This window comes from Hyperoodon ampullatus, assembly GCF_949752795.1.
Source record: "Hyperoodon ampullatus genome assembly, chromosome: 1".
Lineage (NCBI taxonomy): Eukaryota > Metazoa > Chordata > Mammalia > Artiodactyla > Ziphiidae > Hyperoodon > Hyperoodon ampullatus.
The window spans coordinates 202,661,960-202,684,711 of record NC_136914.1 but is presented as its reverse complement, the minus strand read 5'-3'; the positions used below and the strand labels follow the sequence as shown (position 1 = coordinate 202,684,711).

General features: G+C 45.9%; 2 protein-coding genes across 2 annotated transcripts in view; one reads left to right on the top strand and one right to left on the bottom strand.

The window, feature by feature from the left end:
• Positions 1-22,752, top strand: part of ARMH3 (armadillo like helical domain containing 3) — a gene marked incomplete at its 3' end in the record, with an annotated part of 562,435 nt that overhangs the window by 159,542 nt on the left and 380,141 nt on the right. The window lies entirely within an intron of this gene.
• The window catches only part of GBF1 (golgi brefeldin A resistant guanine nucleotide exchange factor 1), a 123,812-nt gene that overhangs the window by 11,977 nt on the left and 89,083 nt on the right, over positions 1-22,752 (bottom strand). Inside the window, exons 4-22 of the mRNA XM_079728535.1 lie at positions 20,383-20,514; positions 14,063-14,181; positions 13,427-13,535; positions 12,853-12,913; positions 11,552-11,606; positions 10,727-10,825; positions 7,612-7,759; positions 7,049-7,272; positions 6,359-6,524; positions 5,723-5,934; positions 5,284-5,382; positions 4,486-4,680; positions 4,082-4,271; positions 3,345-3,485; positions 2,935-3,023; positions 1,786-1,988; positions 1,186-1,309; positions 776-901; positions 424-506 (exon numbers count right to left, since the gene is read on the bottom strand). Coding sequence (XP_079584661.1) covers positions 424-506; positions 776-901; positions 1,186-1,309; positions 1,786-1,988; positions 2,935-3,023; positions 3,345-3,485; positions 4,082-4,271; positions 4,486-4,680; positions 5,284-5,382; positions 5,723-5,934; positions 6,359-6,524; positions 7,049-7,272; positions 7,612-7,759; positions 10,727-10,825; positions 11,552-11,606; positions 12,853-12,913; positions 13,427-13,535; positions 14,063-14,181; positions 20,383-20,514 — 2,575 coding nt within the window. The remainder of the gene's footprint in view (positions 1-423; positions 507-775; positions 902-1,185; positions 1,310-1,785; positions 1,989-2,934; positions 3,024-3,344; positions 3,486-4,081; positions 4,272-4,485; positions 4,681-5,283; positions 5,383-5,722; positions 5,935-6,358; positions 6,525-7,048; positions 7,273-7,611; positions 7,760-10,726; positions 10,826-11,551; positions 11,607-12,852; positions 12,914-13,426; positions 13,536-14,062; positions 14,182-20,382; positions 20,515-22,752) is intronic.

Below are 22,752 nucleotides of genomic sequence, written 5' to 3'. Positions count from 1 at the left end.
TAGTAAGATCTCATATTCTTTCTGGGTATGAGAGGATGAACAATTCTACCTTTTCTGATTTACAGTAAAAACCTAAGTGTCCCAAACCTCACCCTCTAGTACCCATCTTGGGTTCTCTACTAGCCCCATAATGCATCTTGCAAGCTAGACAGGAAAACCTAGCTTCTCTGTGTTCGGAAAATGGGGTGACGACATTCCACTTAGCAGGGGCAGTTTGGATCCTGGCTCAGGGTACTAAAGTTCCAGTACTGTTCAGGCTTAAGGAATAAATCAGTTGGGGGAGAAGGGGCTGCCCAGATAAATTACGATGCTAAATCCAGGGTGTATGAGTCACTGCAGTCCGATGTGACTCCAAAATCTGGAGAAGGAAGTAGCGTGCTTCTCCTTAACAGAGATGCTACACCATTCTCTACGCGTACTCACTTGATGGCATGGTACATGTCCTCCAGAATGTCTTGCTCAAAGTCCGTGCCTCCATTCACACCTTTTAGATTTTTGCGAAACTCCTAGAGACAGGGCAATAAGCTTTACCCCCCACGTGCCAATGCTGAAGCCCCACTCAGGGAACTCCTGGGTCTGTGGTAAATAGGACTTTAGGAAACAGTAAATGACAGAATCCACTTCCCTACCCCAGTTCCTCCTCTGGATTGGCCAGCGCCCCCTGACTCCCTTGGACAGAAGCTTGTCCATTGTGCCCACTGGAAAACCCATGTCCTTCCTGCTACCTCCAAAGCTGTGCTGGAACTGCTCTGCCATGGCTGGGATCCAATCTTACCTCCAGGGTCATGGGTGCATTTTGCTTGCGAACATTGTGGTTGTGCTGGTCAGTATTAAGCATGATGACAGCATAGGCCAGGGCAAAGCAGGCATCGCTATTGGCAAATGGGGAGCCATTACAATTCTGAAAAATCAAAGACCCCACCTATGTCAATGCCCTTCTCTGGCCAATCAAACCCTCACTACCAACCCACTGGTCAATGCTGATAAAGAGGGAAGGTACCAGCCAGAAAGAGGCCCATCTCTTGCCAACTCCTTGATGGAAGCTGGCCCCTCTATGGGAAAGCTCACTGACATTGCTCTCAGCCTTCTTAGGAGACAGCAACTGGGTCCTTCAGTTGAAGCCACAGAAACCCTTAGTCAAATTAATTTGGGATGCTGGGCTCAGCCCCTGCCACTCAAACTCACCCTCCAATGTTCTGTGAATGCCTCTAGCAACCTCTGGATGACCGGTGCTTCCCCGGGCAAGCGGAAGGCTTCCAGGTAGAGACGGAGAGCTTCGTCCAGCCGCAGACCCTGAAAGCTGAAGGTGCTACAGGGAAAGAAAGAAGGACGAAAGTCTTAAGATGTATAAGCTGCAAATGCTGGGTGCTCTGTTAGCTACCGTCCCACTAAGCTTCTCCTATTGGAACAGAAAAGGCTGAGAGCTCTGGCAAAGGGGAGGTATCTCCTGGTCATCTCTAACACAGAACCAGAATTTGACAACCCCTAAGCTTAGTACTCTTCACATCAGTGTGCTCCTACACAGAAACCTCATCCCTGGAACCCAGAACCTACCCTGTGCTCAGGAATCCTACTCTACCCCTTTCCAATGTTCTCTATGTAGAATGGAATGGTGCCCAAAGCTTTCTTGCTGGAGGCTCTTTCAGATCCAACAGATATAAATCTTGGGAAGAGGAAGAGTGTATGACCTGGGTCACCATCAGGAACTGACTGGTACTGTTTTGAACTGTCTGTCCCCCCAGGCTGATCATCAACTATGTCCCACATTTCTTGCAGTTTCCTCACCTCACAAAGCTCTCCAACAGGTCAATGTTTTTGCGGTCACTCACAAACTCTCCAATCATTTTCTTGTCCAGCCGAGGGTTCTCTCGCAGCCACTGGGCTACCTCTGTGTTGTCCATTGGGATGGTGAGGAGACCTTTCTCTTGCAGAAACTGGATCCCCTTCTTTGGTTTCTGGTTGAACTGCTCTGTGCCAGTGATCAGCAGCTAGAGAAGAAATACAGGAGGTGTCAAAAGCTGCTCTGCCCCTAAACCAGACAAGGGCAGGTCTCCATCACAGTCCACAGCTGGTCACCTAATGGGCTCCTAGGACATGGTTCTAAGTCACTCCAGAACTAAGGCTGAACCATATTGGCCCCTAGCTTTCCCCAATCTCCGTGTTTAACTAGAAGTGGCTGAAGAGCTCCTTTTTACTCCTTTTCTGGGTGCTAAAGATGCACAGTACTCTCCTCCAACCTGAGAACCAGAGAAAAAAAATAGAAGAAAGAGACTAAAGAAGGTTTTCTTTTCTCTCCAGTATTAGAGCCGTTCCTGGTATCTGTTTACAGACTAGCTTGGATTCCCCTTCTTTCTTTGGCTTCCTAGCTCTTAAGGCCCTGGGGTTTGAAAGACAAGGTGAACTAACTGCGATGAACTTTTTGACTGTCTAGTCACAGCCCTGCAATCAAGGGCACACATAAACCAAAGTCATTTAGGCTGGCCTTACGAGGAAGAAAGGGTTAAATAGAAGGTCTTCTTTGTGTTAGAAAACCAGAAAGTACAGTTATTTGAACTTTACTAAAAAGCACCAGAATAAATGTCAATTCCCTTTTATTGCCAATCATCACCCCAGAGCTTGAGATGACCAATAACCTTCGGTGACCCACACGATACCAACTCCCAGGGCTCTTGTCACCACAAGTAACACCTGACTCTCAGCTAGGGCAGCATTTGCCCAGGAGCACACAATAGATGCCGATTACATGGCTTAGGAGTAAGGAAAGGGCTTCAAAGGAGATTGGGGGGTTGCTGAAGCCCCAAAAAGCTCAAAAACTAGCCTTGGGAAGCTGTTCAGTGAGCTTAGACTCTCCCTCATTCTCTGAGACAGAAACCCTACAGAGAACACCCAGTCAGAAGTGGGTAGAGGCTGAGCTCTGGGGATATCTATATATACCTTCTTTTTATTCTTAATTTCAATCAACTCCCGTGGATCTGGCAGGAGACAGGAAAATCGAGGTGGCTTCCAGGTAAACTTTTTGTCAGCTAGGAATGGGAGGAAGAGAGGGAAACACCAGTAAGACCTCTTTTACCAGGATAATGACTTTTGGAAGGATGCTGATATACTCTCTAGTGAAAAAAAGGATGCCTCAGAAAATTTCTTGTCCTCATCAGTCTTCCACTTCCTTAGAAGTCCTATCTTCTAGGGCTCCAAATGTTTTCTTTCCTCTCTCTGGGTCTGAAGGCATGGTGAGCAGCCAGTGTTCATTCAGGAACTACCCTAGGGTATTTCTGCTCCCCTCCCCTCTGTGCTCTAACAGGCCTTCCAGTTGAGGGGGCTTAGGATGATGGATACCCAGTACCCACCCCCAGAGTCACCAGCTTCCTCCAGATCACTGCATCCTGGTTTCCCATGTTCTGCTGGCAGCCGCCCTCCACCTGGCACATGCAGGCCTGCGATGTCTGGGGCCATGCCTATAGCCTTCCCATCGCTGGCTGCTCTCTCAGCTGGTAAGAGAGAAGAAGGTAAATGAAGACTGATGGTGTAGGAAGCCAAGCAGAGCTGCAGGAGAATCGAGCTTCAGGCCAAGGAGACCTGCATGTTCCCACATAGGTCACCAGCCCTGACACGACAAACCCAAGCCCAAATAAGTAGTCACTGTCCCAGGTCAGCCAAGCATTAGATTCTACAATTTAATAAAGAGGTTACCCAATCACTTTCCCTGATCTTCTGCAACCTCAATCTCAAGGAAAAGTTAGAGACGATTAATTAGAGTGGAGGCAGGCACTGGGGGTAGGAAAAGGTAGGGACTGGAGCTTTTAGGCACAGAAGTCCTATATCCTTTAATCTATATTCTCTTTTCTCCCCATAAAGAAATAACAATTTTGTAAAAATAGCTAAAGCATGGAAGAGGAGAAAGGGAGAAGTCCATGAGTCCTGCTAATGTGCCAGCCTGGTCTATGATTCACACCACCAAACCTTGGAAACACAGAATTAGGAGTACTTTGGAGGAAATGACATAAGGGTAGGAGAAAGGATTCAGTGAGTAGAGAAGGGATAAACATAGAACCCTGGGATCCTCAAAGAAAGAAATGCTTCTCACTATTGTTGGCTTCTCGAGTGCCATCTACTGCCTCACAGCCAGGTCTGGCTGCCTCTTTCTTTTCTTGCTGGGTAAGGTTGTTGAGGACTTTGGCTTGGCAGTGGGCCTCAGTGCTGTCAATCACCGTCAACAGGGCATCAAGAGACAGCAGGTGTGTTGTATAGAGCTGACCAGACACAGGGAAGGCATTCTGGAAAGTAAACAGATACAGGAGACTTGGGGTTAGAATACTTTTCCAAAAATCCTAAAACTGCCCATAACTTCTACATTGCCTTGAGAAGATACCCTTCTTCTTCTTGTTCCCCAGCTCTCAAGTGTGCCGTTCCCTATATGTAGCATCCTCACTACCACCAGATCTCCTTAATAAAGTCGTCTTTCTAGAGGTCAGTAGTAATGCTCAGCACCTTGGACAGCAGCTTGGTGAGATCTTCAAAGAGGTTGGAACAGTAGTAGTCACAATCATAGTTGATATAGAGCTCAGTGACAAAGCTGGGGATGTGCCAGAGCTGCACAGTGGCCTCCAAAGCCATCTCCTTCATCTCATAAGGCATCTTGGGGTTCTCCACAGTGATGATATCCATGAGCTTTTTGATGTACATCTGACAGTAATCCAGTAATTGCCATTTGGGTGGGGAAAGGATTCAAGATAAGAAGAGACAAATTGGACAGGAAAAACATTAAACAGGAAGCAGACGCCTAGCCAGAAGGTATACATTAAGAGACACTTAATGGTGGTATTCCATCCCCTAAATACATCCCCCTCTTTGTCCTTCAGGATGGGGGAGGCCTGGCTCTCTACCTCGTACCTGATCCAAAACAAGTTGCCCTTTGCCCTTTTTGTGCTCTCTGTGTGAGCCTGATTTGGTCCTATTCAGAGTCCCCTTTTGCAATTTAGTGGCGAAGCTAGCTTGACTTGCCTGTCTGTGTTGCAAAAGAACTGCAGACAGAAGAGTTGTACCCACTCATGGTGAGGTTACCTGCCAGTTCTCATATTCGGGTTCTCCCATTTTATAGCCAGCCAGGTTTCTCTGGGCACCTTTTAAGTTCTCCACTAAAGAGGAGAGCCAATGAACCAAACTATGGAGGCTAAAAGCACTCTCCTCAGAAGCCACCAAATCCCACTCCTGCAGCATGACAAAGCTGACCCGAATGAAGGTGCCATACATCTCCCTTTTTTTTTTTTCCAACTTCAAGAAACTCACCTCTAATTGGAACTTGAGGTGCTCCCTCATGCTCTCAAACAGTAGGAAGCATACCCGCAGGGAAGCAGCATAAAGGTTCAGTCGCTCTACGCTGAGTAGCTGGAGATCACAGTAGGATGGGCTATTAGGTTTCTGAACCTGACTATGGCTCAACCAAGAGAAAGCAGGACAGCAAACTGTGGGAAGTTGTCACTAAGGTCATGTGCTCTGAGGGAACTCTATATCTAGCCATTCCTATGTTTCCCTTTGGTTGCCAGAGTCCCCGGGGAACTACTGGAGTCCTCTTGACTATGACTACTGGTCAGTAGGGGAGGTAGGTTCTTTCCTGGGTCCTATACTCTTCACATCAATCAGCCAAACCTCCCTGTGTTCCCCTGGCCCTTGAAAGACCCTGAAAAAAAGCCAGGTGTTCGGAGTCCCTCTAGAAATTCAGTCTTACCTGGAGTAAGTGGCGGCACATCTCATCCTTGATGAGGCCCAAGAGGGTTTGGCACTGGGCTACAGGGGCTGACTCAAGAGCCACTGTCAGCAAATGCAGTCCCATGTGGATCATAACCTCTGAGTTGTGGCGGTCGTGTGGGTTGGTGAGGGAGATGAGGAATCGGAAGAGCTCACGGATGCAAGGAAGACCATAGGGGACCAAAGCTGTGCCTGGGAAAGGCCAGGAGGGAAGTGGGACTGCTAAGAAACAACTGGCTCGATCACTTGGCCTAGCCTGCTCTGCATTATACAGGCAATTTCAGATAAGTGATTCTCTTCAGGAAAAAAATGTTTTTTTTCTGGGGCAGTAAGGAGACTAGTCTCACTTACTGAAGGGAATCAGAATTGATGATCCCACCTTTCTGTTAAAAGTCCCAAGCTTTCTATTCTTCCCTCTCACTTCCTATTGTCCACCAAACTCCCTCTCTGTGTAAGTTAGGGAAGGGCTCCATCCAATAGTCCTCTTGCTTGATTCCATTTCCTGACTAGAAAATGGCGTAGGACTTGGACCAGCAGACACCTTGGGTCTAAGATGGTTTAGGCTCAGACAGCTTAGTGGGTAGGATGGGGGAAGAGCCTGCCTGAGAGTACTCACCTTCTTTCTGCGAGGACTGTGTAAAGCGCACACCCCGGGGGTTGACGTAATCCATGTCATGGACAGAAGCAGAGTCAGAGTGGTCAGCAGGAGATGTGCACTCCTCTAATACTTCAGGGATGGATTCCACGGATGCTGACTGGGCCTTTTCCACATGGGCCCCTTCCTGCTATGACCAGTAGTGGGGAGGATATAGGAAAAGAGATGAGGCAAGAGCAATTGGAACTTATTTCTCTTAAGTATCTGTCCTCCAAGTGTTTCTAATGGACTGCAGGTGTAGGGCCAGCTCAGTGGGCTGTGAATCAATGCAAGACGGTTCAGGGAAGGAGTATGATGAAGGACTCAGAAAACATCACCTGAGGCATCAGTGACCTACAGTGACTAGAACCCCAGAGGCAACAGAGGCCCTCAGAAGCTTGGATTTAGATCATTAACTTCCAGAAAAAGCCATGGCCAGCATCCTCACCTTTGCCAAGTACTGCATGTATGTACAGCTTAAAAATCCTTTGAGCTACCTCTCACAGTGAGTCATGCTGTGGTTTTTCTAGGTAGCACAGCTAATTCTAGGAAACAGGGAAGAACCCCCTGCCCCAACCTTCTTTTGAGCCAAGGCCTGGATAAAGAGCCAAAGGATCAAGCCAATTCCACAGTAGAAGACTAGACAGGGGTCTTTAGAAATCAAAGTCGTACCTGGGGGTCAGGTTGCTCAGGAACCCCTAGCTCGCTGCTGCCAGGCTCTGCAACTGTGCTGTACCCTGGAGAGCCAGGTTGCTCCAGGTCAGTGAGGTCCTCTTTGGAGGTGGTCTGGGAGGAGAACTCCAGGCCACTGTCTGTAGAGGGGCTGACCACTGCTGAGGCAGCTTCTGAACTTGCAGAGGAGATGGGAGTGGGTACATCTATGAAGGGCATGCCACCTGCCAAGCAAAGTGAGTGAGGCTTGAAGAAAAGAGACTCTGTGGGAAACACATACCTTCCATGGTACCATTTGTTTGTTTGTTTTTCCTAGACTGCATATTAATTTCTGCATATGCTTGGGTCTCTAAAGTAGTCAGGGTCCCACTGGAAGGAGAACAACCTTAAGTCACTGCGGATTGCTAAATGGTCACAGTGTGATCTGACCTGGAGTCTTCCCTTTTTGCTCTCAGTAGAAAGACCACAGCCCCTCAATTAGTTGGTCTTCAATGTCAAAATTCCTGAGAGAGGAAGGAACTTTTCTTCTATCCTAATCAGAAGAAGCAGCTCAGGGTACTCACCAGTGAGGTTAGAGGATAAGGTGGTTCCACTGGGGGTGGGCAGCTCTGAACCTGGTGTGACTTTGGTCATATGCCGTGGGGGCCGGGGAGATCTCTTCTGTTTCTTCCACTTAGATGAATCACTCATGCCTCCCGCTCTCATTTTCAGCTGGAAATATCACACCTCATTAGCACTGGTATTCAAATTAAGATTGTATCCCTAGAAATCTCTTCTTTTAGTCCTACTGGTCCCTAGAAAATAGTCTATACCCCACATCTGTGCCACAGTTAGAATCTAGACCATCAGAGCACATTCCTACTCCTCTAACTTGCCTTCTACTCTTGCCACTTTAAAGGTCAGCCTGAGAGCCTCCAAGTGGAAGGTGACATTCTGGTTTTAGGCTAGTCATTGATAAGGCCAGCCCTCATACATCACTCTGCTTCCCTGAATACTGGGTGGCAATCCTCAGTCCTGTAGATGGTGCCTGACCCTCTTGCAGAAAGCGTAAGGGCAGGGGGTCCTTTGCCCAAAGCTGCAGATCTTCAGGCCCTGGATCCCTGGGCCTTCCTCCTCAACTACCTGCATAGTAGCCTCCTACTCCGAGTTCTTATCCAACTGTGAGAGTCTACTCCTTCCCAGACAAACTCTTAGCTTTCCTATTACTTCATGAACTGGGCCTAGATCCTAACCATATCCCTTACTGTGGAATGTCTACATCAAATTGGTCAAAGGTTCATCCCTTGGAATTAAGGAAGGAGTGGCATCCCAGTTGATTTGTGGAGTTAAGGATGAAAGATCACGTCATGCTGCTGCTCTGCTCCCTGCTGCTCCCCACTTTGGTATATAAATGAGACCTCCTGTCCTTCTCACTGTTGGTCTTTCTAGAAGCAACTTCATGCTTTCAGATGGTAAGGCTACTGATTTCTTGGACTCTTGCTCTATTCCATTTCCCTTCCTCTTGCTGCATTTCTCTCTCTCCTATAGCTTCCTTTTAGTCACAAAGGAAAATCTTTACTCCTATAGCTTCCTTTTAGTCACAAAGGAAAGTCTTTATCACCTATTGACTACTTTAGGGTATAAGTTTTCATGCATTTTCTCCACCCTAAGTTCACAGCTACTTTGCTTAAGCCCATTTCATTTTCTTAATCCTGATGCCTTCTCAATTACAGTTTGCATCCAGTCCTTCTACAGTTATATCAAACTAGTCCTAGATTGATAGACCATTCCTGGAATGGGCAACAGCAATTCTCTTCTAGGAACCATTAGAATGACTCTAAAAGCGAGTAGAAACAATTTTTCTCCCTGCCTCCTTCTAAAAGCTGAAAATACCCATATTATCCTTGGCCTATTCAATTCCTTCTGCTATTTGAAGGATAAGCCCCCCTTCCTCCCCCAAGCCCTCCAGAATCTGGACAACCTTTGATCCTTTGCTTAGAAATCACATAATTCTTCCTTCCATACTCATATCTCCACCCATAAAGGAGACAGGCCCAACAGCTGAGCCCCACCTCCAGCTCTTAGTAACATAGCAACAGCCTCACATTGGATTTACACTTTTTGTCCCTGCATCTCCAAAATGCCGGCAGTCATATGCCTAGAATAGAGCTTCAAGTGCTCTGAGCACTGTGGTTAAGCAGGAACCAGGATGCTCCCTCCAGAAACCACTGAAGCCCAAAAGAAAGTTCTGGGGGTAAGAGTCAGTTAAACATGCAGATAGGCCAGAAGTCCAAAAGATCAATGAGGGAAAAGAGGAACCTCCTGGTTTAAACTGGAAACTGTCACTGAGCTCCAAAAAGCACTCACATCTGGATTGACTTGTGTGAACTATCTTTTCTCTCCAGGTGGCTCCCCAATATCAGGAATTCCAGGTAGTCCTACTTCCATGGAGAAGCCCAGTCACTGAGATTCCGTCCCATACTAGGATCAGTCCTTCCTGTTTCCTTCTCTATCCTGTGCAGAGGTAGTTCTAACCTGATCATTTCAATGAATGCTCTCTGCCTCCTGGATGGAATAGGAGTTGAGAGGCTGCCAGTTCTTACAAATGTCTCAGTCCTTTAAAAGTATAGCTGTGCTCCCTGTTCTAAGATCCTAAGGTGGGCGGGGCAGGGGTGAGCAGTTCATGAAACTCTACATCACCTTATCCGTATAACATTTTATTTCCAAAGGACAATATAAGCTTTATAAAGAAAGGGCAGGTCCTAGGTTAATAATCATGGTAAAATGGTGGGTAGCCACTGAAGAGAGCTGCAACTTGAGACTAGGCAAGCACACAAGTGAAACTTGAGACAAGGCATGCAAAGAAAACACAGGCCTATGGACTGTCTAGTGCACACACACACACACAAAACACACACAGTTCTTTTTATCTTCAATGACCTGGATGTCTACAGCCACACCTCTAGCATGCACACTGTTATGAGAGCTTAGATAGCCCATACCTCCTTCTCTCCCTCTTCTTCCTAAAGCAGGGATATGGGGATTAGGGTAATCTTTAGCTTGCACCTCCGTTCTAAGTTCCCTTACTTCTAAAGGACAGAAGTCACCTTTGCAGATCCCAAAGTATTGCCAGTGTCCTGGGCTGACCTGGGACCTGGGTCCTTTTCATCCATCTAGAGTCCTAAACCTTAGAATGACCCCTTTAATGGTAACCAAGAAAAAAATGGCCCCAACTAGACAGACTATCCTTTCCCTCAAAACCAAGTTCAGGCATCCAGCTAGAATCAAGGACTGTGCTTAAGCTTTCTAATGCCAGCTCTCAGACAGGGAGAGGGCAGAAAAGGGAAGGGTCTTGTTTGACAGTTCCTCATAGTTCCCCTAGAAATGGTAGATATTAAGCCTCCCCACAAGACGTCAGCAGGACCCAGGCTCTCTTTCTAGGCTTACTACATAACGTATTATCAGTTCAAGGCTTCCTTCTGCCTTCAGGCAGCCAGATGCCCCACGAAAATTCCCAGCACTGCAAAGTTACAAACACATGCAGCTCTTCCAAAGCCGTGCTATGTTACAAGGGAGGGGTAAATTGTGCTCTACACAGTGGATATGGGACCCAGATGTTACATATAAAAAATACACATTTAAATAAATAAATTAAAAGGGGGTAAGGAGAGGGAGAGGAAGAGGGAGAGGGAGAGAGACCTTGAGGTTCTTAAAGAGTAGTACCCTCTCTAACTGGTTCAGGGCTTTGGTCTGCTCCCCACTACTTAGCTCCAGTTTGTTGAGGAGACATGGAGAAATCTGTGAAAGACAGGCAAACGAACGATTTAAGCAGAGTGAAATAAACTCAAACACACACCAACAGGGCACAGGGCAGGAATGGGGATGGATGGCAGGGGAAAGGGGAAGGTTATGTGCATGCACCAAACAGCCAAGGGTCATCTCCAAGGGCAGAACCTCTTAGGGCTGCAAGCAGAATCCTCATCAGAGGCCTGTGAAGTCCAGGGCTTCAGTTCAAGATAGAAAGAGGCCATTCTTCTGAACACCCTTCTTCTCCTAGCAGTTTGAGAACCTTCTGATCTGGAGTCAGACTTGATTTATCTTGTCAACAGAGGCTAGTCCAAGCATGAGCCCAGTCTAATCCAGTATTAGGATGGGATTTGAGGTATAGCCTCTCTAGGCCTCCTATCTGCTGATAAGACTGGGCCCTGAGGGGATGGCAGGATTTTCACCTTTATCAACATACATTTTCAGCCCAGCCTGATGGGCCTCACCCAGTTTCCATGAAGGACTGGCTCACTAGCTTACATAGTGGGTCAACAAATATAGGCTGGAAAGGAAAGGTTGGGGAAGGAGAGGTACCTGGGAAAGAATAAATTTCTTGGTAAAGGAGCGATAGCTATTTCTAGATTCCAAGCAAACCTGTCTAGGCGAAAGTATGTTTTTGCTAAGCAAGGGTATCCAGGAAAATCTCTATAGTACAGAATTTGGGAGATCGAGGTTTGGATGAGGGATAGCAGGTCATACCTTCTTCATGTTGGTCCCCATATAGTTCTTGGGTTCTTCTTTAAACTGAGGTAACCTGTAAGATAGAAAATCCCATGGACTGTAATTAAGGATAATAACAAATCTTCCCCTCCATGCCAGCCACTGCCCAAAGATGCTCTGGGCCAGAGCAAGCTATCTCTTAGGAAAAGCTAGGAAAAGAAGCAGGCTTATTTCACCCTTTTTGGAGCTTCACTGAAGAGCCACAGAAATTGAGGGACCTGTGACACAGATACTTTCTAAAAAAGAAGGTAGTCATGAGGGAAAGGTGACTAAGTACCCTTGGAGTGTGGAGGCTCTTTTCATCTTTAAACTGACTCCTTTCTGCTTGTACTCCTTTCAGCAAGTATTGCTGAAAGCCATGATATGGGGAGAGGGCAGTCTATCAAAACCCCAGGAGACTGGGCATAGGGTGAGAAGTAAAAGGCAGGTGGAAGTTTTGAAATTAGTAAATTTGAACCTGAGAAGTAAGAAACAATTTGCAGCAGGGTCCAGAGGCAGATCTAGTCTGTAGATAATATGGATTATTACCCGTGCCCCCTGCACTGGCAGCACAGAGTGTTAACCACTGGACCGCCAGGGAAGTCCCTAATAGACTATTTTTAAAAGCAATCTTAGGTTCACAGTATACTGATTTCTCATATAACCCTTGCCCAAACACATGCATAACCTCTTCCATTATCAATATCCCCTAGGGGAAGCTGTAAAGCCCTCGCCTCAGCTCTTCTCAAAGTTAGTCTACTGAAAGGAAGTACAGAAAACAGGGTGTTAGGCATAGTATGAAAAGGTCTCCTAGGCCCTAATTTGAGGGTCTTGATGAGGTAACAACTGTTTTGGTTTGTGGGGATGAGGGACTTTCACTGCTAAAATTGGGACAGTCGGGCAAACCAGGATTGTTGGTCACCCTAGACTTGGTCCTTCCTTACAGAAATCAGGCTGAGCTCTGGGAGCTCAGCAACCTGTTCCAGGCTCCCTTGTGTTTGGCTTCCTCTCTGGGTTCCCTTTCCCAGCTGCTACCTGCACAGAAACAGACACAAGTTTGGGAAGCAGAAGTTCTGTCAGCCTAGATCAAATAACCCTCTGCTTCCCCCTGAGGCCAAGCCAGCTCCCTCCTCTTTCTCCCTTGCTTGGTAACCCTGGTCCTAGAGAACCACGCCCATCCATAATCTCAGTGGCCTCTGATGTGGCTGTGGGGTTGGCCAGGTCCCTGAAGTGGCTGTGTGGAAGTAAGCAGGCTCAAGAGGCCTGGGCAGCCGGGCTGAAGCAAACAGCAGCAGGTTTACCTTGTGAAGAGCAGCTGCACCATGTCTACGAGAGTGTGCTCTGCGGATTTTCTCAATAACTCTGCACAGGCAAAAACAAATAACACAGGTGTCATTACTTGCCGTGCTATTATCAGGAGGCTTCTCAGAGCAGACTCCCCTCCAAACCTTGTTTACTAAGGATTATACCAAACTTATTAAAACCAGCTCCAGCTCAGCCTGGCAGCCAGAACATCACTGGCCCACTAGATGGCACTACTGAGTCAGGATAAAAAGGGGGAGCAATGATGTGTTCTCAGGGGTTGCAGGCTGGTGTCAATCCCAGAAACCTCAAGGGAGGGAGATTTGGTTCTGGGCTGAGTCATTCTGGGATCCAGCCCAATTCCTGCCCTGGCACAAAAAGCTAAGGTCTCTATTCTAGCTGCACAACAAATTGTCAAGTACAGAGACTCCTAGATCCCTATGGCTCCACAAGGTAGGTGGTGGAGGAGTCATGAGTTTTCCATCTCTCTGGGACTGAGAGACAGCATCCTGTATTCATACTCACAGATACTGGCCCCAGGAATGGTGAAGGGCCCAGTATTCAAGCACCTACCACTGAGCCTCATTTCAAAGCAGATCCGGAAGCAAGACTGCATAATCTCACACACAGATTCATTGGTTAGGTGGGCACCTACTGGGGTCAGCAACAGAGTCCGCAGTACCTACCAGGAAGAAAAAGGAGAGACCATGATAAACACGGCAGGCTGGGGGAAGAAGGGTGTACATGAGGGGAGAGAAGCTGCCTCCTGTTTCTCTAAGTCTCCTACGGAAGCACTCAGGGGTGAGAAAGAGGTTAGCAAGAGCTGACCTTGCTTCAGTTTGGTGGGGGGTCTCCCAGGAGCTTGTCTTAGGAACTGTGTCTTTACTCTGCATGACCCCAACATAGTTCAGCACTCATTCCAGCCCTAGCCCACAAGCCCAATGGATGGATGGCACAGATACAGTCTGCCAGAGGTACAAGCCCATTAAGGGTTCCGGTATTTGATATCAATTCATTTAAAGCTTTTAATTATTTTCCTTAGAAAAAGCTTTTACTTTGGGTACTGGAGCTGCTTGTTTGGAAACAAAGTAGCTCTCTAAGCCCCAGTGGAGTCAAAACATAGCTTCAAGCTGCCATCAGGCTCCGGTAGGTAGAGCCAAAGGCACCAGGTCCTGGCCATTAGCCTAATTGCTCTTCCCCTCCATTTACCTGAAGGATTTTCATCAGGACAACCTCATCGCTGGCAGGATCTGTGCCCACAAAACGGGCGTGAGTGACAGCATCTGCCATGTTCTCCATGCCCTCTGCCGTGCCCTCATGGGTGGGATCTGCTCCAACAAAAAAGAAAAGATGTGTAGAGGAGAGACAGAAAAGTCAAGACATCATGTCTAGAGACTGTTTTGAGAGACTTTTGGTTTTCTCCTCTCCCAATTCCCTAACCCATGGCTTCCTGAGCTACCTGAGAATTTTTGCCCATAACTGGCTTTAGTAAATAAGCATCTCAGCACAAACTCCACTGTGTAAAAGTGGTTCTCAAACTTAAACATATATCAGAATCACTTGGAGGGCCTGTTAAAAATAGAAATTGCTGGGACTTCCCTGGTGGCGCAGTGGTTAAGAGTCCACCTGCCAATGCAGGGACACAGGTTCAATCTCTGGTCTGGGAAGATCCCACATGCCATGGAGCAACTAAGCCCGTGTGCCACAACTACTGAAGCCCGCACTCTAGAGCCCATGAGCCACAACTACTGAGCCCACGTACCACAACTACTGAAGCCCACGCGCCTAGAGCCCATGCTCCTCAACAAGAGAAGCCACTGCAATGAGAAGCACGTGCACCTCAATGAGAAACATGCGCACCGCAATGAAGAATGGCCCCCGCTCACTGCAACTAGAAAAAGCCTGCATGCAGCAATGAAGACCCAACGCAGCCAAGAGTGAATAAGTAAAATAAATAATAAATTTGTAGAAAGAAAAAAAAAAGAAATTGCTGGTCCCACTCCCACAATTTTTGATTTAGTAGGTCTAGCGTGGGGCCTGAGAATTTGCATTTCTAACAAGATTCCAGGTAAAGTTAATGCTGCTGGTCAGGGGACCACACTTTGGAAATCACTGGGGTAAAGCTACTCATTTCATAGAGGAAGGGCCTGGAAATTTGAGGTTTTGGCCCAGAGCAAGGGCCGAGTAGGGCCAGAGCTTTGAATGCCAAGGTTGCAGCCTTTCTCTTTTCAGATGTTCACTTTCAACACATCTCTCTCTGATTGCTTTTGGAATGTTGTGTTCAGGTGCAACTGAGGTAGGGGAGTAGGGGGAAGAAACGGACAGTCACTGCTGCCAATACTCATATTTGGGTGCCCATTACAGCAAATCAGAGAACTCTTCCTGCTTTGGTTTCATTCTTATTTAAAACAGTATGTCATGGACAAGAATCCTGTAACTAGCTTAACTAAAGATTAAGGAGAGTTAAGGGACAAACTAAACAGGACTGGAGGCTGGCAAACTGGGGAACAGGTGGGAGGGAGACTTTCAGCTGTCAGAGGGGAGAAGCTAGCTCTGACAATCAGCACCATGCTGCAAGCTAACACAAATGCTGCCAAGGAGGAAACTCTGCTCCCATTCATGACTTAAATATCCACAAAGAGGACTTCCCTGGTGGCGCAGTGTTTAAGACTCTGCCTGCCAATGCAGGGGACACAGGTTTGATCCCTGGTCCGGGAAGATCCCACGTGCCGTGGAGCAACTAAGCCCATGTGCCACAACTACTAAGCCTGCACTCTAGAGCCCGTGGGCCACAACTACTGAGCCTGCATGCCACAACTACTGAAGCCCATGCACCTGGAGCCCGTGTTCCGCAACAAGAGAAGCCACCACAATAAGAAGCCCACGCACCACAACAAAGAGTAGCCTCCGCTCGCCGCAACTAGGGAAAGCCTGCGTGCAGCAATGAAGACCTGATGTAGCCAAAAATAAACAAATAAAATAAAATAAATAAATTTATAATAAATAAATATCTACAAGGAGTAGCCAAAGAAGTGACCTCCATCAAGGCTTACAAGGGTCCTGCTGAACTGCCTGGATTGTTCTTGAAAGGGGGGCAAAAGTAGGAAAAAAAGATAGGGACATGGGGCTTCCCTGGTGGCGCAGTGGTTGGGAGTCCGCCTGCCAATGCAGGGGACACGGGTTCGTGCCCCGATCCTGGAGGATCCCACGTGCCACGGAGCGGCTGGGCCCGTGAGCCATGGGCGTTGAGCCTGCACGTCCGGAGCCTATGCTCCGCAACGGGAGAGGCCACAACAGTGAGAGGCCCGCGTACCGCAAAAAAAAAAAAGATAGGGTCGTGACAAAGCTTTGTGAGCGACAGAGAAAAATGCTCCAGAGGTGGCATGGTGTAAGCTAGGAGAAACTCCTAGTTTTAAGTGTGGGAATTGGAAGAAATTCTTACATTTTCTCTTTCTTGGTACCTGAAATTAATGGAGTTCCTGAGTTTGAAGCTCAGCAGATGGCTGAGAAACCAGAACATTTCTCTTGCCACAATAAGCCAGAAAACTTTCTTCAATTGTGAGTGGTTTTCATTTGTTTTCTTTTTTCTCTTCCATCCTAGTTAGTCTCTGACACCTAGTCAGACTCTCTTTGCCCTATTTACTACACGCCACTACTGAGTATCATGAGCGGCTACTTTAGAGGTCATGCATGCAGAAGGAAGCCAATTTCATGATGATCTACAGTATAGAAGGTGACCCAGCTCCTTCTATGACACCAACTCTCCATGTTTCTCCCAATCAACACGGAAAATCCTATACTCTCAAGGGCTGTTGCCTGAGTCCTCTCTCACAGCCCTGCTGGACAGGGTCCTTTATTCAGGCCTCCAGGGTCCACAGAAGGACCTTTCCTTGTTCGGGAAATCCAGGACCTTCTCAGTGCTGTGTAGTGTTTCAGAGTTCCTAGTGAATGGCAGCCTTGCTCCCAACTCCTGGGGGTCTATTTCTTCTCCTCTTTCAGTAGTCTCTCTAGGTAAAGTGGTTTAAGCGCTACTGATCTTTTTAGCTCTTATCCTCTGAGCTTGAATGAAGTAGCAAAGTTAATTTTCTAAAAAGGTAGGTACAAGTGACAGGTCCTTAGAACCACAGGCAGGGCCTCATAAGCCAGGCAATCAGAGGCACAAATCCTGATCTGGCAGCTGTGTGGGGCCAAACAAAAGGCTGGTCTTTGGAGTAGGATCTAAAATAACCCTAGATGCCTTGGGTCACAGGGCTGAGAGGTGGAGGGCAGTTCCTTCCAGAAGGGCAGCCTAAACAGAAGGTTGGCTCACTTAACAGACCTTGTCTTCCCCAGGACCCCTTCTTTAGAATCTCCTCCTTTCCTGGCCACCCTGGAGAAGACTGCAGGGAAATCTGCCAATCTCATCTCTTTTGCCTTCTGGCTTTCATACACTCCTTCCCGTTCCTATTCTCATGCCCACTGCAATCACCACCTCCAGCACTCTCTTTTCCCACCACAGGAAACTCCAGTGACCAGCTGGCCTGAGGTCTCCAATGACCAGCTTGTCTGCCAACCCCAGAAGGGGGAGAGAGTAACACTGACGAAAGAGCAGAGGGAAACGGCACAGAGAGCAGCTGCTGGAAGCCGTGAAGAGAGATGACCTGCAGGTGGTGCTCAGGGCAAGGCTGTAAGTAGCTGGGCCTGATTTTTGCTTAGGAGAAGTATGAAGCTAGGACTAGGGTGCCTGGAGAAGCTCATGCACCTAGACAACCTAGCTGGCACCCAGGATACGTGCTCCCAATCCTGAATGCTTCAACTAAGCAAATCCAACTTTCTAGAAAAGATAAAGGGTTTTCTTGCCTTGAACTGAAGGTCATTTTCCTTTCTTGCTAGCTACAGCCTGAGCTTCCTCTTTTCCTGTCTCCCTACTTAGAAACAAGGACAGCTGCCTGTGTTTTATGTTCCTCACCCTTGCACATGGGCAGACAATAGAGGAAAAAAATTCGGTATTCTAAGTGACAAAACCAACTATAAAGGAATCCAAAGAAGACACCATAAACTAATTCAGAGATAAACAATAGACTGGATAAAATATCTGGACTAGATTGGGAGAAAATATTTGTAATACTGTGATAGACAATAGGTTAATACACACTATACAAAGAACTCCTACAAATTGATAAGAAAAACAAAAACAACTCAATAAAATAATAGGCAAAGGAGAATAAGTTCAAATGTTCAGCCTCAAGGAAATAAAAACAACAAAATACCAGTTTTCACCCATCAAATTAGCACAAATAAAGAATATCGATAATATTCAGGGCTGGTGACAGAGTGGGGAAATGGAAACTCTCAAACCTACTGTTGGATGTGCAAATGATTTTAATCTTTTGGGAAAGCAAACTGGTAGTACATATAAAAATGTAATTTGCACATGGCCTTTAAACCAGAAATTTCAAGTTCAGGAATCTGTCATACAAAAGGAAAATTAATAATAAAGACATATGAACAAGGATGCTTATTTCAGCATTATTACTAATGGCTTGGGGCTTCCCTGGTGGCACAGTGGTTAAGAATCCGCCTGTCAATGCAAGAGACACGGGTTTGAGCCCTGGTCCAGGAAGATCCCACATGCCGCAGAGCAACTAAGACCGTGCGCCACAACTACTGAGCCCTGCGCTCTACAGCCTTCGAGCCACAGCTACTGAAGCCCGCGCACCTAGTACCTGTGCTCCGCAACAAGAGAAGCCACCGCAATGAGAAGCCCGCGCACCGCAATGAGGAACCCACGCACCGCAGCGAAGAGTAACCGCCACTCACCGCAACTAGAAAAAGCCCACACACAGCAAAGAAGACCCAACGCAGCCAAAAATAAATAAATAAATAAATTTATTTATTTATTTAAAAAATAATAATGGCTTAAAATAAGAAACAACCTAAATATTAAATATTACTCAATAAGAGAATGATTGAGTGAACTGTATTATATCTATACTATGGAAATTATACAGCTACCAAAAAGAAAAAAAAAATCTTACCAGGGACTGAGGGGCAGGGGAAATGCTGTATTATTGCTTAATGATTAGAATTTCTTTTTTGGCATGATGAAAAAGTTTGAGAAATAGATGGTGGTAATAGTTGCACAACACTGTGAATGTAATTAATGTCACTGAATTATACACTTTAAAATTATTAAAATGACAAATTTTATATTATGTATATTTTATCACAGTAAAAAAAGAACATACAAACTTCCAGGTATAAGATTAATAAGTTCTGGGGATGTAGTGTACAGCATGATGACTACAGTTAACAATACTGTAATTGTATGTTTGAAAGTTGCTAAGAGAGATCTTAAAAGTTCTCATCACACACACAGAAAAGTTTGTTTCTATGTGAGGCAATGGATTTAACTAAACTTATTATGTTTATCATCTTGCGACATATGCACATATCAAATCTTTACACTGTATACCTTAAACTGATACAATGTCATATACCTCAAAAAAACTGGAGGGAAAAGAATAAATCAGATGGATAATTATATCATGTACACCTAAGTTAATACTATTAAATGAGAAAATACGTAGCACATAATCCTATTTTTATTTCTTTTTTAAAAGAGGTGGAACTTTATATACATTTATACACATGTAGAAAAAGGTATAGGAAGGGCTTCCCTGGTGGCGCAGTGGTTGAGAGTCCGCCTGCCGATGCAGGGGACACGAGTTCGTGCCCCGGTCCAGGAAGATCTCACATGCCACGGAGCGGCTGGGCCTGTGAGCCATGGCTGCTGAGCCTGCGCGTCCGGAGCCTATGCTCCGCAACGGGAGAGGCCACAACTGTGAGAGGCCCGCGTACCGCAAAAAAAAAAAAAAAAAGGTATAGGAAGATTCAAACCTGCCTGTTAATATTATTTACCTAAAGAAGGAGGAGAAACATTGAGAGAGAGAGACCATTAACTTTTCTTTTAGACACCTCTTTATTGTTTATCTTCTTAAAATAAGCATGCATTATATTTGAAAAATAACTTAAAAAATAAACCAAAATAGGGGGCTTCCCTGGTGGCGCAGTGGTTGAGGGTCTGCCTGCCGATGCAGGGGACACGGGTTCGTGCCCCGGTCTAGGAGGATCCCACATGCCGCGGAGCGGCTGGGCCCGTGGGCCATGGCCGCTGAGCCTGCGCGTCCAGAGCCTGTGCTCCGCAACAGGAGAGGCCACAACAGTGAGAGGCCCACATACCGCAAAAAATAAATAAATAAATAAAAATAAACCAAAATAAATCAAACCTCCAAGGGCACTATACCCTTAACTGCCTCCAGAGCACAAAGAAATCAGAGTCCCAAGGAAACCTCTCATTCCCCACTCTGCACAACCTGAGTCAATTAGTGTGATGAGTAACCAATAAACAATCCTATTTCTCTTCTACAAGGAAACGGATGGCTGGGAAAAACTTTCCAGTATCACCAGCTCATTGCCTAAAGCCTGACCACTCCAGGAGAGGCAAGAAATGAAGAGCTGTGGTCATCCAACAAAGTCTGAGCTCTTACCTATGAGCGCATAGGACAGGAACTTGTTGACAGAGGTGAGTGCTAGTCCAGTGATAGGGCCAGTGGTATCTTCAGAGCGAATTACTTCCAGAAATGGACGAAGGAACACGTTGGGCTCAATTTCTGAGAGTTCTGCAAGAAAAGAAATGAGAATAAAGAGGCCATCTTACAAAAAGCTAAACCCTAGAAAAAGGCCCTTCTTAACTGTGCCATGAGGCTAGAGTTCTTAGTTGCTGGGACAATCTTCCTCCCTCTGGATTATCTTGAATCAAACCCCAAACACTATGTCATTTTATCTGCAAAATTTTTAGTTTGTACCTCTAAAAGATGAAAAAGCTTAAAAAACCCACAGTATCATTACTATGCTTAAAAATTAACAATAAAATGGTTAAGATGGTAAATTTTATGCTTTTAATATACTTATGTATGTATACATATTTTTAAACCACAATTTAAAAATTAACAGTAATTCTTTAATATCAACAAATATTGCTGGGTCAATTATCCATGTCCATTTCACCACCTTCCCTAGGGGTGCACAGGTAAACCTCATCTTGAGTACAGCCAATGTGCCCAAAGAGATCCCAGGATGAGCTGCTTGCTGTCTTAGGTCTTTTGTTGTTATAGGCAAGGTCACTTCTCTTAGAGATAAAGAATGTAGCACATTACAGGAAGTTGAGGGGGAAACTTGAGGTTTATAGTCCCTTGCTGAAAAATAAGCTCAAAAAGAACAAAAGGCTGTGTTGGAGACAGTTTATAATCTTGCAAAGGTCCTAACCACTCTCTAGTCTCCTTTCTGTCTACAGTAAGCAGAGGGCTAACTGCCTTGAGATGAAGAGGCAATTCATAATCTTTATTTTACAGATGAGGAAAATAAGGCTCAGATAAGACACATGATTGGCTCCAAATCACACAGCTAATAAGAAGCAGAGCTGGGATTTGAACCCGGTCTATACATATGGTTCTAAAACTTGTAAAACCATTATATCTATTCTACCTAATTATCAGCACATACTCCTAAATTTAGAAGGTTTCATTCCAGGTCTAAGAAGCTACTTTATACTGGACTTGCTCTGTACCCTACTATGCCCAGGGTTTAAGTTTTGTTTTTCTGCTGTGCTTTCATATCTCAGACACTAGCTCCCTAAAAGGCTTCCTAAATAGGCCAGAAAGATTCAGGGACTGGATAAGGGCTGCCCCACCTTTAGAGACAAAAGGAAGCTGGGTTTCCTAAGCACCTTCATTTTCATGCAAATGTAGGGAGCTTCCCACTCAATTCCTACCACCCTCCTCTTTGGGTAAACATTCCCTGGCCCCGCTGCTCCTCAGATTAATGCTTTAATTAATTGGCAGATTGGGTAGCATTTTCCAAGCTTGTCTGTACAGTGATCACATCAGCTGTATAAAACCTGCTTCTCATCCCCCACTACCCCCACCTAGAGATGTACAATCTGCAGAAAAAACCTAGAGAAAAACCTTTGTGTGTGTTTAAGATGGTAAAGGGTTGAGACGTAAAGAATAGATATATTTGGGAAAGCTGAAATAAAATACCTTTAAAAAGCACATTGAAAAAACTAAAGTCATCTAGTCTTGCTGCTTTAGGAACACAACTGTATTACATACGATTTGGTCTGTCATTTAAAAAATAGTCAGGTTTGGTATATTTGAGATATGAAAGTGTTAGATGGAAGACAAATCTTTGAGAGGTGGGATAGGGAACAGATTTTCTGAGCATTCACCCAGTTGCTTTACCTATACTTGCTTCATAGTCAAAGACTAGGTCAATTTTACACCCACCGTTTGACACTTCCAGGGCCAAGTGCATTCTGCCTCTTTTTGTTTTTTAAATTTAATTTGGTAAAACTGACTCTTTTTGAGTCCTATAAATTTTAACCCACACATAGGGTGTGGGCTCTCAAAGCCAAATGACTTAATGTACCAAAGCAGTAGTTTCTCTGCTGTGTTCAGTGGGCTTGAAATTGATGGAAGTATGGTCTGTCTCTGCAGGGCTGCTTCAACTGAAGATTTCTTTTTCTTTTTTTTTTTTCAAATAAATTTATTTATTTTTGGCTGCGTTGGGTCTTCGTTGCTGCACGTGGGTTTTCTCTAGTTGCGGTGAGCTGGGGATACTCTTCGTTGTGGTGCGCGGGCTTATTGCAGTGGCTTCTCTTGTTGCGGAGCACTGGCTCTAGGTGCGCAGGGTTCAGTAGTTGTGGCACGTGGGCTCAGTAGTTGTGGCTTGCAGGCTCTGGAGCGCAGGCTCACTAGTTGTGGCACACGGGCTTAGTTACTCCACAGCATGTGGCATCTCCCCGGACCAGGGCTCAAACCCGTGTCCCCTGCATTGGCAGACGGATTCTTAACCACTGT